Consider the following 15,952-nt stretch of genomic DNA (forward strand, 5'->3'; position numbering starts at 1 on the left):
ACATTAACTCACTTACTATTACAGCTTTAGAGGACAGAAATCTGATGTTAAGGAGTCCACATTTAATTCTCCTATCTTGTTGCACTATTGCAGTGGTGGTGTTCATTTCTTATATTTATTAGGTTTTTATGTATAACTCTTGTTCTGTTTACTTTTGATTTCATTAGTTTATGTGGTCAGGGGGCAGAAACAGTCTCTAGGGAATTTTGGGTGGGTAACTGCTCAAATGGAAGTGCAGAGAAGCATGTAGGACTATATAAGTTTATGTATGAGCTAGGTCTTGCATGTGCATGCTTTTGTGTATCTGTATATGCTACACTGACTGGCAAATACATAATACAGATTAGCAAATAAAAATATACTTTTGAATATGTCATGACAGCATAAAACCAATATACTTTTTATCTGTATTAGTTTGTTTTAAGTGCACTGGTATGCAAATGGTGTTTTAACACTTATTGAATGTACACTACACATTTGACAGCAATTATTTAAGTTCAAGTTTCAAGTTTGCTTTGAAACCTTCTGCCTGATGGCAGAAAGGCAAACTGTGGGAGGGTTGGGAGGGGTCCTTCACTATGGAAGAGGCATGCACAACGCTTTTGAAAAATGTCCTGGATAGAGGGGAGAGTGACTCCAATGATGTCACCTGTCCTCACTATGTGCTGCATGATCTTGTGTTCCAGTGCTCTGCAGGTCCCAAACCACATGGTGATGCAGTCCACCAGTATGCTCTCCACAGTGCAGTAGTAGTCTGGCTCTCTTAAGTCTCTTGAAGAGAGACTACTCGCTAGTCGTTGAGTGTGTCAGGGAGGTGGGTGTCACATTCAAGGACTACACCACTGTAGTCTTGTAGTTTGCTGGATGCCTTGTGTACAGCATATTTTCCCCGGGGTGGCAAAGTTCACGAGCTGGTAGAACTTGGGAACTACAGAGGCCAGTTTAGTTTTTGTCTTTGTGATTTTCTCTACATGTTTCATGTTATTAACCTGCCACTTCATATCCAAGACTTGCCTCCCTGCACCCTGCAGCAACCTCCATGCTGTCCTTGCCACCTGCACTTTCCCTTCATTCCCTCCTTGCTTATGCCCAGTCACTCCTCCATCATCCTCCCTTGCCTTGCTGCTGGATCTCATCCTCCATCATTTTCTCATCCAGATTCCCAACCAAACCGAATTTGTGCCAAATTTAAGACACACTAAGCAAGGGCAGTAGTTTAATCCTGGAGATATATAATATCAAAGGCTGCTGTTTTGTTCTATGAATTTGTTTCTGTTAAATACAAATCTTGAAGTAATTTTTTTTTTTTTTTTTACTTTTATTGAGCAAACATTGCATATAAATTAAAGGAAACTGCATGTTGGAGGAACAAATGTTCTTCTTGGCTGAAAATGACAATAACAATAGTGTGAATGCTGTTTCACCATTACAGTTATACTGGACACAAAAAAGATAACCATTACATTTCAGTGACATATTTATGTGCAGAAAATAATCAGTATCAATGGTTACATACAATACAGTACTCTGTTTTTTGACATTGGTACTTTTTTTTGGTTTAGTTTTGTTTCACAGTGTATAAATATTGCTGTACATACAAAGTAGTGATGAACACACAGAGGATTATCACCAAATCACTCAGTTCTACAAAGGGTTCCAGCAGTTTTTTTTTTTTTTTTTTTTAGCAAAATTTCTGAGGTACTTATCAAAATGTTTGATTGTGTGTTTATATAAGAAAAATGAGTATTGTTCAGTTCAGCTGTAATGTATAGATGCACTGTTAAAATACAATATCACCTGAAATGATAACTGCCTTAAAGTTGGTCCTTTTCATTAAGAGGGGTTAAAATGTGTCAGACCTTTATGAGCCTGTTTCAGATGATATTCTGCTGGCATGCCTCTTCCCAAAATAATTTATATTTAATCAGATTACTGTACAGCAATTCTGGGGCCATGTTGTATTAGAGCATATGAGTACTGTACACAAGGCAGAGTGAGGGGAAGGGGGATTTGGGGCCCGGCAGCTTGATGGCATAAAAAATATAAATATAAAATAGGAGTGATTCATAAGAATGTTTTGCTTTCTAGATTTAGGTTTGTGCGAACACATATGCCTCAGTCAGAATATCCACACTCTGTACGAGTCTGTGGCTTTAATGCACCATTTCGCTGCTTGTTTGCCAAAGGATAGGGAAGGGAGAAAAGAATAAACAGGTCTATTTCCTGACACACAGCTACAGTACACATCTACTACAAGAGTCTCAGAACAGTTAGGTTTCTACACCAAAAATCCTTGTTTAGGTTTAGGAAAAGATAGGTGGCAGGGGGAGGGCTTAATAGAATTTAGTTACCACGGAAACTGTGCTGACGTGTATGAAAACCCTCCCAAGCTTTTATGGCCAACCCTCTTTCAGTTGAGAAATAGGTTGTTACCGTATAACTAGAAGCCATTGAACAACTAGGGCCTGGAAAATCAGAAAAACTAAAATTTCGTCTTAAACTGTTTTTAATCCGAGACACTGAAGCATCATAAACCTAGATTAAAACAGTAAAAGAAACGCTACTGTCGAGGACGAATAGGCTAACAAGACATTTATTTACTGAAGACAAACGACGGCTGCATTTTCCACCCGCGACGTTAATCTCGGCGGAGGAATTCAACCGACATTAGCAGACATAAGAAGAGGAAAAGCTGCGTCTCAGTACCTCGCCAACTGTTTACTTCCTCTAGATATCTTTGTTTTATACTCCCTACTTGGCTTTTCTCATAGGTCTGTGCCCTTATTTAGATGGCAAGCTTTCCAGATTCTGTAAACGAAAATGATATAGGTAAGTAACTCAGATATGCTAACGTTTGTAATTTCTTTGTGATCATGTTCTGGGAGCAGCGGGGGAGCGTTGTTACGACGCTAAATTACATCGCCCCCATACATTTCGAAGTTAGTAGCTGAGTAACGGTGCGTCGTAACCTGAGAAATATCACTGAGATCCAAACAACAACAAAACTCGAAGTATAACGTACCATTTATCTTAAATCTTTCACGTTTTTTCACTACAGTACAGCTATTTTAATCAGTTCGAGGGAACCTTCACTGAGCCATTGTTTTTATGTAACAGTCGTGAATTTTCTGCATCTGCTTGCTGCTCAACGTTACACGGAACCTCCTGATGTAGCACAACAGCAAGCGTCACAGTTTATCGTCGCTCTATTTCATTGTCTGAGGCAGTGTGTCTGTTAAATTGTACACGCAGTTTCTGCTAATGCTGGGCAGAAGTTTTAAAATCCTAACTGATTTTGAAAGTGGGTTGCGTCACGCACATAAGGAAACACCTCATAGATATTTTCTCTAATCTCAAACAAGCACACTCGAAAACATTGGTAAATAATGGCGCATCACACACTGCATGGGGCTGCATGACATGGTAAAAAAAAATCGTCATGCGATTACTTTATGTACTATGATTGCGACATGATTCATGATGATATATATATATATATATATTTTTTACCAAAATTAGAAAAAACAAACAAACAATGAAAATCACGATGATGTGACATTTGTTGGGGTCTGTACCAAACAAACATGCTTCCTTACATCTAGAGAAGAAGATTAGTAGGCCAAGGCATCTCTGTAGCACTAGAGTACTTCATTATAATGCTGTTTGGTTACATGTTTAACCTTTATCAAAAAAATTTGCAGCCTCTGTGATTTAGATTTTGCATATTTCATTTTCAGTGCTATTTCTATTAAATGTTCAGCTCTACATACTACAGGTTATTATTAAGATTATCATGCCAGAGGGCAATGTAACCCCTCATGTGATCTCATGAGGAAGCAGATGTAAACAAAATGGAGACAGTAGTTGTCCACTCAGAAAAGTCAGAAAAATCAAAAGCAGAAGGCAAAACAAGTTTGAGTGAGAAAATAGTTGGGAAGGCAGTGAACAGGGGTAGTCTCCCAAATATCAAACAAATTTGAAATTATTGGGGCGCCCTGATGAGTTTGAGCAGTTCGGTATGTTTATGACTGGATCTGTTAACCCCTCAGGTTACCAGGTAATATTGCCAGAACAACGACACTGACAAATGTCCCAGACCAGATTTCTCTTCTGATTGTTGGGAGGGGTGAATTGGTGATGATTTGGCCCAAACTCATGTGGTCTGAGCCTGGAATTGAGTACATTACTTGGTTTAACAAACCCATAAACTCTAGCCAGTATACAAAAGTATAGTATGGTTAGTCATTGTGTTATCATTTTGCTCTTCATGCTTACGTTAATGATTGAAACCTCAACGCAGATCCTTCCCCCCCACCCCCACCCCCACCCCCACCCCCACACTAGCAGTGGGTGATTCATAACTTTGCTTCATGCAACACTATGTTACATGGGTGAAACGTTACCTGGCCATATACCGTACAGGCCTTGAATGTATGTATATAGGTTAAACTAAATTACCTGAATGTCATGTAGTGTGTCTGTCATGTCAGTTAGGTACTTACATTGCATGGAATTCTTTTGTTTTTCAAATACCATGCATTAAAAATTAGTTGCAATGACCTAAATATGAAAATACAAGGTCTGCAATTCACCATTTGAGCTAATTCTATTTTTCATTATTGTCAGTGTCTGTAACTTTTTATCTGTAGCAAAATACTTTCTAGGATTCCCATGTGTCCAGGTAAACCTGGAAAACAGTTAACCATTTTTTCAGTCATTGTCATGTAAGATGACAGAAATAGTAAGATAGTGGATAATCTTGTGTTGCCCTGGAAAATAATTTCAACATTCTCCTATTTTCCTTTGGCTGAGAATAAACTATTAGGGAATCTATCAGAGCTCCTCAAAATGGATAATATTACCCTTTGAAAGGGCCAAGTTATGTTCAGGATCATATTCAAATTGTAGACTAGTTTATGGATGTAGTGGAAATACTGCTAACACAGCCTCAAGTCTTGTCACATGATAGCACATGCAGGCTGGATGACATTCCAACTTATGTGGCTGGAACTTTGAATAATGTCAGTTACAATAGCTTTCAAATGTAAATGTTAAGTCACTACTGGCTGGTAACTGTGGTAGTTTTTATTAGGTTGACATATTAGCGTTGCTTTCCTTACTTGTTTTAAATGGTTAAATAATGAAAAAATGCCTAGCATGTTTGCTTAAACAAGTTACATGTGCAACAAGTAGCAAGTGACAGTACAGTAAGAAGTATCATTTGAAATCCCATCAGAGGACTTTCAGGGAGGCGCCAATTCCCACTACATTGTTAACTCCCACAAGGTGGCTACAGCTTCACTTACTTCACAATTAAATTTTCCATCCTACGTTACGCTGTCATTTTTAACATATTTTATGTTCATTTTATATCTTTTTTTATGTGAACAGTATGAGGAATATAGAGTGTACATAAAATATAAAGTCTTATGTGCAGTATGACATGGGCTGAGTTGAAATGTTCCTCTTTGTTTGTAGTCTCTTGGGTCCTGAGTGAGGGCCACAAGGTGGTAAGAGGTGGTGTCAATGTCAGTGAGAGGGTGGTGGGGGTTGGGGGTGGTGGGGTGGTGGGGGTGGAATTCAGCAGGGTACAACAGCTCTGGGGAAGAAGCTGATCCTGTGCCTGCTGGTGCGGGAACAGAGGCTCCTGAACCTCCTACCAGATGGGAGGGGGGACAAATAGTCCATGGTTGGGGTGGAAGCTCTCTGATGCAGCGTGCCCTTCTTAGACACCACTTGCACTGGAGGTCTTCAATGGCAGGTAGCTGTGCACCAGTGATGTACTGGGTGGTTTTCACCACCCATTACAGGGCCCTCCACTCAGAGGCTGTGCAGCTGCCGTACCATACTGAGATGCAGTTGGTCAGGATGCTCTCGATAGTGCAGCATTAGAAGTTAACTTTTGCACAATTGTTACCACCTCAGGTCACTCTTCACAACTGCACTTCAGATTAACCTTAGTATATTTTTATGCTGCTTATTTTTAATTTACTGCATATTCCTGCTGCTATTTTCAACTTACTGTATTTTCCTGCACGCTATTCTACTCACTGTTCTATTTCACGTACTGGATATATATCACAATACTCTGCTGTATATATATATATATATATTTATTTATTTATTTATTTATTTATTTCCTAAACCCTGTGCTGAGCTTGTTGCAATCGATATTTTGTTTGGCGTACACTTGCTGTCTACTGAATGACAATAAAGTTTGTCAAAAGTCTAAAGTCTAACTAGGATTTGGGGAGCCAGGTTAACTTCAGTCTCCTCAGAAAGTAGAGGCGCTGTTGAACCTTCTTTACCAGGGCAGAAAAGTTGAGGGTCCAGGAGAGGTCCTTGGAGATGTGGACGCCGAGGAATAAGAAGCTGGAGACACGTTTAACCTCAGCCCCGTCAATGTGAATGGGGGTGTGACTGCAGCTTTTAGTTTTCCTGTAGTCCTGAACTCACCCCTGTAGGCTGACTTCTTGTTGTTGTTAATCAGGCCTATCACTGTGGTGACGTCTATGAACTTGATACTGGAGTTAGAGCCATGCACAGGCATGCAGTCATGGGTGAAGAGGGAGTAGAGGAGAGGGCTCAGCACACAGCCCTGTGGGACTCTGGTGTTCAGGGTCAGATTGACTGTGGTGCGGTTGTCTAACCTAACAGACAGGGATGTTAGAATGACTGTGGTGAATGCTGAGCTGAAGCAAATGAACAGCATTCTAATATAGGTGTTGTTGTCGAAGCGTGTCAGAATGGAGTGCAGGGCCGTGGAGATGGCATCCTCCGTTGACCTATTTGGTCCATAGGCAAACTGATGGGGGTCCAGTGTGGGGAGACAACAGCATTTAAAGTTGGCCAAGACCAGCCTCTTGAAGCACTTGGTGATGATGGGGGTGAGTGTGATGGGGTGGAAGTCATTAAGGCCCACTGCAGGTGAGTGCTTCGGTACTGGCACGATGGCATGTGGGAACTGCTGCCTCGGCCAGTAACAGGTTGAAGATGTAAGCGAAGACGCCAGCCAACTGTTCTGCACAGCCTTGAGCATGCGACTGGGTATGCCGGCAGGCTTACGGACGTTCACCGTGCTGAGTGCAGAACGCACATCATAAGTGGAGAGTGTGATTGGCTGATTTAATTTCACTTTAAATGGTTTAGCTCTAAGAGGTACTTTGTCTACCATGAAGGGAAGGCAAAATCATACAGCCACTTGCTATCCCTGAGTTCCCCAACAGGATTTCCTTTCATCTCTGTATTCTTTGAGACAAACTGACGATTTGGAACAATTTTTCTTTGTGCAGTGCTAGCAGCTCTGCAGCAGCAACAAGGCACTCCATCACAACACATAACATTGTTTCTGTCAGAATATGGTCTTGTGAAAGCTACCTCTCGTCACCCAAATTCCGCTGAAGGCATCAGTTCCATCCAAGTGCATTTGTCTTTCCTAGTCAGCTAGTTAATGATGTTTTGAGCTGTAATGATGCTCAAGATTGGCCTTTTACCATCACTGCAAGCATGTCCACACAAAATAACTTAGGCACGCTAGGCTTCTATTTCCACAACAACAACAACAAAAAAGTAAGTGTTTGTCCTTTTCTCTCGCAAAGCGTAACATTCGGCATCTACAGTTGCCATCACATGACATTGACGCAACCTCTACATGGGTGTTAAATTCAGGGAGCTCTCGGAAGGATTGTTGGTCTGCTATTTTATTTTTTTATTTACATTGCCTTGCTGAGGGCAAGAAGGGGTTGGGTGGTTTCCAGTTTTGGATTTAGTGCACGTAATTTCTTTGTTGTCAAGCGTCCTGAGCTGCGTTTCTTGTCAAAGGTGCTATGCAGATAAAGTCTATTGGAATTATTATTTCCACACAATAACAAAACTGTGATACATATTCCAGTTTCATTCTCTAAGCAACATTCGAAACAGAATAGCAAGGGGTAGCCTAAGTTAAACACAAAATAGTACAAGGACATGGTTCATCTGCTCTGATAGTGTGCTTGTGTCACACACACACACACACACACAAGTATTTCTGGACCACCCTTGACATCAGTGGCAAGCAGCTGGGGTTTGAGTTCCACCACAGAAGGGGGTTTTCATCTCTGTCCAAAATGCTGCCACACTGCAGCAGTTGCATTTTTAAGAGACCAACCACGTAGACAGCGGTGCTTGACAAAGTGCTTATGTACCTGCAATGTTTCAGTTTTTTATTTTTAATAAATTAGCAAAAATTTCTATTAAAAAAACCAACCCTTTTTCACTTTGTCATTATATGGTATTGTATCTAGATTGTTGAGACAAAAAAAAAGGGAATTTAATCCATTTTGGAAAAAGGCTGTAACATAACACAATGTGGGGAAAGTGAAGGGGTGTGAATACTCTCAAATGCACTGTGTATGTATATGTGTGTATATATAGAAACAAGTTCATATTCATTTTTAAACAACACAATACTAATGTTTTAACTTAGGAAGAGTTCAGAAAGCAATATTTGGTGGAATAACCCTGATTTTCAATCACAGCTTTCATGCATCTTGGCATGCTCTTCATCAGTCTTTCATATCAGAGGGACAAGAAGAATCAGAGGGACAATCCCCTTTATTTGTCACACAGTAACATCCACATGCACACACAAACACGCCATGCACTGGTGAAATTTTCCTCCACCTTTAACCCATCCTGGTCGTCCTTCCTCTGCAGCAGACCAGGAGCGGTTGGATGTCTTTATGCCACTCCTGGTGCAAAAATTCAAGCAGCTCGGCTATGTTTGATGACTTGTGACCATCCATCTTCCCCTTGATCACATTCCAGAGGTTTTCAATGGGGTTCAGGTCTGTAGATTGAGCTGGCCATGACAGGGTTTTCATCTGGTGGTCCTTCATCCACACCTTGATTGACCTAGCTGTGTGGCATGGAGCATTGTCCTGCTGGAAAAACCAATCCTTAGAGTTGGGAAACATTGTCAGAGCAGAAGGAGTGAAGTTTTCTTCCAGGATAACCTTGTACGTGGCTTGATTCATGCGTCCTTCGCAAAGACAAATCTACGGGATTTCAGCATTGCTGAAGCAGCCCCAGATCATCACTGATCACTCCTCCACCAAATTTCACAGTGGGTGCGAGACACTGTGGCTTGTAAGCCTCTCCAGGTCTCCGTCTAACCATTAGACGACCAGGTGTTGGGCAAAGCGGAAAACTGGACTCATCAGAGAAGGTGACCTTACTTCAGTCCTCTAAGGTCCAATCCTTATGGTCTTTTGCAAACCTCAGGCTGGCTCTTCTTTGCTTATCATTGATGAAGGGCTTTTTTCTGGCTTTACATGACTTAAGCCCTGCCCCTAGGAGCCTGTTTTGAACCTTTCTCGCCATGCACTTCACCCCAGCTGCCATTTGTCATTCTTTTTTATAGGTCACTAGATGTCATCCTATGGTTGCTGAGTAACATTTGAATGAGTTGACGGATATCCTGGTCAGTGGACAGTTGTTTTCACCCTCTGCTGGTCTGAAGCTTTGTTATCCCCAATGTCTGCTGCTTGACCTTGTTCTCATGAACTGCCGTCTTAGAAATTTTAAGGATGGACGCGACCTGACGCTCACTGTATCCCTCTGCTAGTAAAGCCAGAATTGAACCCTTCTTTTCCTCACTCAAAACTTTTCTTTTAAACTCTTTTGGCATGGTCAATAGTTATTTTTTGATTCTAATTACTTTTGAGATACTGCTAGCACTGTTTTTGCCAGCCAGCTGGTCTTATTGTGAGACGATAGTGATGCCCACAGCAGTGGTTTTTATATAATTTTTCTCATTAAATAAGATTTGGTTCAGGTGATGACCTAATCAGTACCTCATAAAGTAGAATGAGGTGTGCTTGTATTGGAATTCAACAGACACTGGAATGGAATGGCTGTCATACATGTAGAGATGCTGATTTCAGAAAAATTTGCCGTGGTCTCTTACTTTTTTCCAGAGCTGTGTGTGTGTGTGTGTGTGTGTGTGTGTGTGTGTGTGCATTCAGGTTTGATTCAACTCTGGCCAGGAGCAATGGTTTTAAATGTGTTTGTTAAATACTTCCGAACAACAGTTTTTGCAGCACTTTGCTAGCATTGTCTCTTCAAATACACTAAAGGTGAAATGGACCGGAATTTATTAGATTTGCAGGCTAGGTACATTTTCAAAGTTAATCAGACTGTCCTTTTCAAATTGACTTGGGGCAAGTATAAGTTAATAATTTAAGAGGTTAAATATGGATCAAGAATGTGGATATATAGAGTATATCCCTCTTAGTTTATGCTGTACATAGTTTCTTGACCAGTCTAACAAATGCTAAAATGCATGTGTGTGTTTCAGTAATTATTATAATCCATTATATAATAGAGCATCAAACCTGTTTACCTTGTAATGTTCCCCACCCACTGTTTTTGTATAAATAGTTTGGTTAGCACAGATAACCAATCAGATACCTGCATTAGTGACAAGCCCTCCCAAGTGAGTGAGGAGGTTACTAAGGGATGTTTGGAATTCCTGTGGCTAGGCCTGAATAAGCAGAGGGGTTGTAACATGTTAATCAGTGATTCTGTCAGGTGTTGCTGAAGTAACAGTGTTATTGTTTTTCCAGGTAAGGCTAAGTTCATTGGTGAGCTCCTGGTGCCTGTTGCTCCCTTTGATCAGAAGTCTGGGCGTGAGGCTTGGACAGTAGCCTTTGCACCCAATGGTTCCTACTTTGCTTGGTCGCAGGGACATCGAATTGTAAAGCTCATTCCCTGGACAAAATGCCTGAAGAACTTGTAAGTATCATTTAAAACTGGAATGCACTACTTATATGTAGGAACCATGATTAATAGAAAATTAACATACACATTCATGATTGTGTTGAATAGTTAAGACTGGTTAAGAATCTGAAATCCTTGTAAACTGGTATTATGACTAATGTGGTTATGGTTGGCATTTTATTCACCTCTCTTGGTTTCTTCTTCTTCCGCTTTAAAGTAACAGCTACAGTTCCTAAACTCGATAGATAGATTGGAAATCTCACCCACTACTCAGACCAAAATAAAAAATTAGACCAATTGGTCAGATGGTGGCAATGTAACAACAAACTTCACGTTTTGGCGTAAAACTTTTGAACCTTAAGCAACGTTGTAGGTTGATTGAGAAAGTGGTGGGAACATGGGAACATTTTAAGCGCACTCTATAAACATGAAATTGTAATGAATTATTAATCCTATTAAGAATGGTAATATTTTAAGCAGGAATACACTCTCAAAACTCACAGCTGAAATGCTGCCTGGCCTGGGCTCTGTTGCTCGCTCGGTCACTGCCTGCTTCTATCTCTGATGCCTGTATGAACAACCACTGTGTAATACACAACCGCTGACTCGAGTTGTCAACACGTATTCTAAATTCAAATTTATATTCAAATGTGGGTTGGTGTTGGAGGAGAATGTACCCCAGCGGCAGTTGCATTGATAGTACTGTTTATACCATGGTCTGGGTGAATACTCGATTCTGATTGGCTGCAGGGTGTGCGTTAAAAAGTGTTGTAGGACACCTATAAAAAAGTTCCGGTCAAATAGCCTGATTGTTCTCCGCTTCCTTGATGTCTGCTCGCTCTCTTGCTCATCTCCAAAATCTGTGAATTATGAATTTATTTCAACCAAACCAGAGTTAATGATGATTGCTGGAACAGTGGAAAATTGAACCAGGAAAGTTTTGGTGAGTTTTATTTTGTTTTAGTTGCTTTTGAATGAATTGTTTATGATGATAAAGGCACTGTTTCTGTGAATGGACTCTGGTGGCTTTGGTCAAAGTGATATAACAGAGTTTTTTTGGTGAAACAAAACGGATCTTACTGTTAAACAAGAAGGTATCTTTGTAGGGATCCTTTCCAAGTGTCAGCAGACACTTACAATAACAAAAAATATTGTGAGAAAATGTAGCACTATTGTGGTGGCTGTTCTTCCAGTTTATTTTGTGAAAGATGAACCAAGGAGTTTCAGAAAAAAATCCTGTGCTTTTATTTTGTAGGGGATTTTCTTTATGCAGCGGAGTGCTGTCTATTCATGTTGGTATTTGTCATTAAGGGATGATGGTGAGTCCCGAAGCCAGAGCAGTTGTGAACCGCTGGTCTAGAGCAGTGATTCTCAACTGGTGGGACCCGTTTTCAGTGGCTTGCGGGCCTTTGCCTAGGGAAAAAAAAAATGTTAAGAAATTAATTCTGTGCTTTTATTTTGAAGGGGATTTTTTATGCAGTGGAGTGCCATGTTCTTTCCTCGATTTGGGTTGCGGCTTGTCATTAAGGAGTGATGGTGGGTCCCAAAGCCATACCAGTTGAGAACCACAAGAGAACTAAAATCAAGCAGCCACCTCTTTCTGCAATTAGAAGTAGGCTATTGGTAACCTCAACAAGTGCTGTCTTGGTATATAATAAATAAAAACACTGTTGTTATTATTAAAAGATATCAGTTGGGATAAAATTACTTTCTCCAGAAACTTAGATAAAAAAGACGGTTTGGATTGGTCTGTAGTTAATTAGTGTCTAGTGTAGGAGCTGGGATATGTTTTCTCACCTTGTCACTGTGTGGGTGTGTCTATGTGGAGGTGTGGCTCGGTGTGAGTGTCTCTGGGGCAGAGTGATTGCTTGATTGATATCACCTGCACCCACCTGGGGATCAGTTTGTTTGTTACAGAGTGAGGGTGAGGTATGGTGCCTATATTTCTGTTGACCGCAAAGGCCATTTACCATCTAAAGGTCCAGGTCAAAAGTTTGATTTTACTTAAAGGGTCAATAAACACCCAAGAACAGCAGCAATTGCTTCATGTTTTCTTGGACTCAGCGCCTCAGACAGATCCCTGCCTTCTCCCTCTCAGTGACTAATTAAAAGTTGATAGTCACAATACATCTAGAAAAGAACTGTTAAAAATCTGCAAAATAACAGGGCTAACAGAGGGGAATACTTCTGTAAACAAAAACATTTCAGCAGTCAGTAGCAGTCCTTTAATAAGATAATTAAAAGAGCTGTTCTATTTGGTGGCCACATCAATGATCAGTTTATGTACGTCCTGGCAGGCTTAACAGTCTCTGTTTGGTGGTCACCTCAGTTGTGGTAGTTAAACTGTAGTGAAAAACGCTGATACATGCCTCACTCAACCAAGCAGACAGCTGGAGTGGCCTTTGTTCAAAGTGTAAAGTGTGTGCAAAACACTATGATGTGTGGACACTCCGACCTCTCTCACTGCTACATCCATATTTCCTGCATTGTCTGTAACGGCAGCCATACCGTGATTATGATCCAACTCCAAAACAGATTGCAAAACCTCAGCTATGTAGAGTCCATTGTGTGATTGGAAAAGAGTCTGTAGGACCAAACTTTTCATTTCCCATTCGCTGGTCATAACGTGACTGTAATATAGCTCTGAGTAGCCCGTCAGGTCCATCAGTGATTGTCAAGATGCAATATCTCTCAATCACTGATTAACAGTTGGAGGTCTGGGCTTAATCCACAGGAATAAAATGCATCTCCTAGCTAACAAAAGTAACTTGTACAGGAGTTTTTGCTGGAGACCGGACACAGAAAGTTCCTCTCGTGAAAGATTTAGTAGCAATAAACCAGGATCTATTTGTATGTTCTTAACAAAAATTAAGTTAAATTCCTGGGGCGGGAAATATAATCTATGAAGGATCCTGTACTGGCTCTCAGTTAGTCTGTTGCGCAAAAAGATCTTGCCTATTGATGCTATTGCATCTGACCATGCTTCCTCTCCAAACTCAGTTGCCAAGTCCCTGTGCCATGAACCTTTGGTTTTGTCAATGTTACATGAATTGAGGGACTGTAGTTTACTATACGTTGCATGTTGGACTCCGCCAGGGCTGCCCTTTGTCACCGGTTCTGTTCATTATTTTTATGGACAGAATTTCTAGGCGCAGCCAGGGACCGGAGGGGGTTCGGTTCGGGAGCCGGCAGATTTCGTCTCTGCTTTTTGCGGATGATGTTGTCTTGTTGGCTCCATCGAGCCAGGACCTTCAGCGTGCACTGGGACGGTTCGCAGCCGAGTGTGAAGCAGCTGGGATGAGAGTCAGCACCTCCAAGTCCGAGGCCATGGTTCTCGACCGGAAAAAGGTGGCTTGCTCCCTCCGGGTTGGGGGAGAGATCCTGCCTCAAGTGGAGGAGTTTAAGTATCTTGGGATCTTGTTCACGAGTGAGGGTAGAATGGAGCGTGAGATTGACAGGCGGATCGGTGCAGCGGCAGCAGTAATGCGGTCGCTGTATCGGTCCGTCGTGGTGAAGAAGGAGCTGAGCCGAAAGGCGAAGCTCTCGATTTACCGGTCAATCTACGTTCCTACCCTCACCTATGGTCATGAACTTTGGGTCATGACCGAAAGAACGAGGTCCCGGATACAAGCGGCTGAAATGAGTTTCCTCCGCAGGGTGGCGGGGCACTCCCTTAGAGATAGGGTGAGGAGCTCTGTCACCCGGGAGGAGCTCAGAGTAGAGTCGCTGCTCCTCCACATCGAGAGGAGTCAGCTGAGGTGGCTCGGGCATCTGTTCCGGATGCCCCCTGGACGCCTCCCTAGGGAGGTGTTCCAGGCATGCCCCACCGGGAGGAGGCCCCGGGGAAGACCCAGGACACGCTGGAGTGACTATGTCGCTCGGCTGGCCTGGGAACGCCTCGGGGTCCCCCCGGAGGAGCTGGAGGAAGTGTCCGGGGAGAGGGAAGTTTGGGCGTCCCTGCTCAGACTGCTGCCCCCGCGACCCGGCCCCGGATAAGCGGGTGGGAATGGATGGATGGATGGATAGTTTACTATATAAGTGGGAAATAATTTTCTTGTTGTGTTGAATTGTTGAATTATTGTAACAAAAATAAGTCAAAAACTGAGGCTATTGGCTGGGCTTCAGCGAGACCTAGGCTACTAATAACATGTCTGACCTGGATGGAGCCATAAACATGTTGAGATGGTACTCTATATTTGGCCCTTACTTGTTCGAAAGACAATTTATCGCCCTCAAACAAATGTGACCAGCCACAAGAAAGCCAGCAACAAGTCTCCCAGGAGGCATTTTGAGTTATTTACAGAAACTATAGATTCTAAGCTTTCCAACGATGTCTAACACATGGAAATATGAAAATATTTGAAGAAGATGTGGCCATTTGAATGTAGTAACTTCTCAAACTAGTTTAGTGAGAAATCCAGCCTGAAAGATTCTCACCTACTGGGGGAGCCAGGTAACACAGTGCTGCTCATTGCATCTCATTTACATAAGTCCAACCCCCTACTGGTCTAGCTATCAGTGACATCTGGTATCTGTTAGCCCGCAGGACAGAAACTATTGTAGTTTGAACGATGGTTATCAAATGGAAATGGAATTCTTTTCTTACAAAAAGTCCCTGAATAAAAATATACTTAAGAGTTAGAAGGAGCAAATACTTATTTCTAATATTAAATAAAATAAAATAAATTCTGTCACTCTGCGGTGCAGGGGGATGGATCCTGTCTATGTTTGAAGATGTCAGTCAGAGTGTTTCTGCCAATTCTGAAAAAGGAAAACAAAGAAAACATGGGTCATGCTCAAAGGCACATTAGTATCACAGTCAATACTTTATTCATGCACCCAAAGGTGTGTAATTCACACATTATTCAAGCACATCATCAGGTTGGTGTGTTATTCAAATTAATAGCAGATGCTCATATTACCATATCTAAACCTCCCAGTACAGCTTATAATATGATCATCTGATCTCACATAAGTTTCGATGTGCATATCATTTGCATTTTAAAATGACAATACTGAGCTAGCTAAAAACAATGTAAGGTATAGCCATAGCATCTAGCATGAGAAAACAGTTTGTAATCCCTGTATGTGACTTTGAATGAACACTAACGTAACGTTCAACAGTGAGCAATATACATGCCACACACATACATGCAATAGGCATGTATGTGTGTGGCAATAGTATTCAGTGCAA

At 41.6% G+C, this 15,952-nt stretch overlaps 1 protein-coding gene across 1 annotated transcript in view; it reads left to right on the forward strand.

Moving 5' to 3' along the window:
* The first annotated feature begins 2,415 nt into the window (after positions 1-2,415).
* The window catches only part of wsb1 (WD repeat and SOCS box containing 1), a 45,677-nt gene continuing 32,140 nt past the window's right edge, over positions 2,416-15,952 (forward strand). The window contains exons 1-2 of the mRNA XM_076734996.1: positions 2,416-2,829; positions 10,605-10,773. Coding sequence (XP_076591111.1) covers positions 2,790-2,829; positions 10,605-10,773 — 209 coding nt within the window. The 5' untranslated portion in view covers positions 2,416-2,789. The remainder of the gene's footprint in view (positions 2,830-10,604; positions 10,774-15,952) is intronic.

Source organism: Chaetodon auriga, chromosome 7 (assembly GCF_051107435.1).
Source record: "Chaetodon auriga isolate fChaAug3 chromosome 7, fChaAug3.hap1, whole genome shotgun sequence".
NCBI classification, from domain to species: Eukaryota; Metazoa; Chordata; class Actinopteri; order Chaetodontiformes; family Chaetodontidae; genus Chaetodon; species Chaetodon auriga.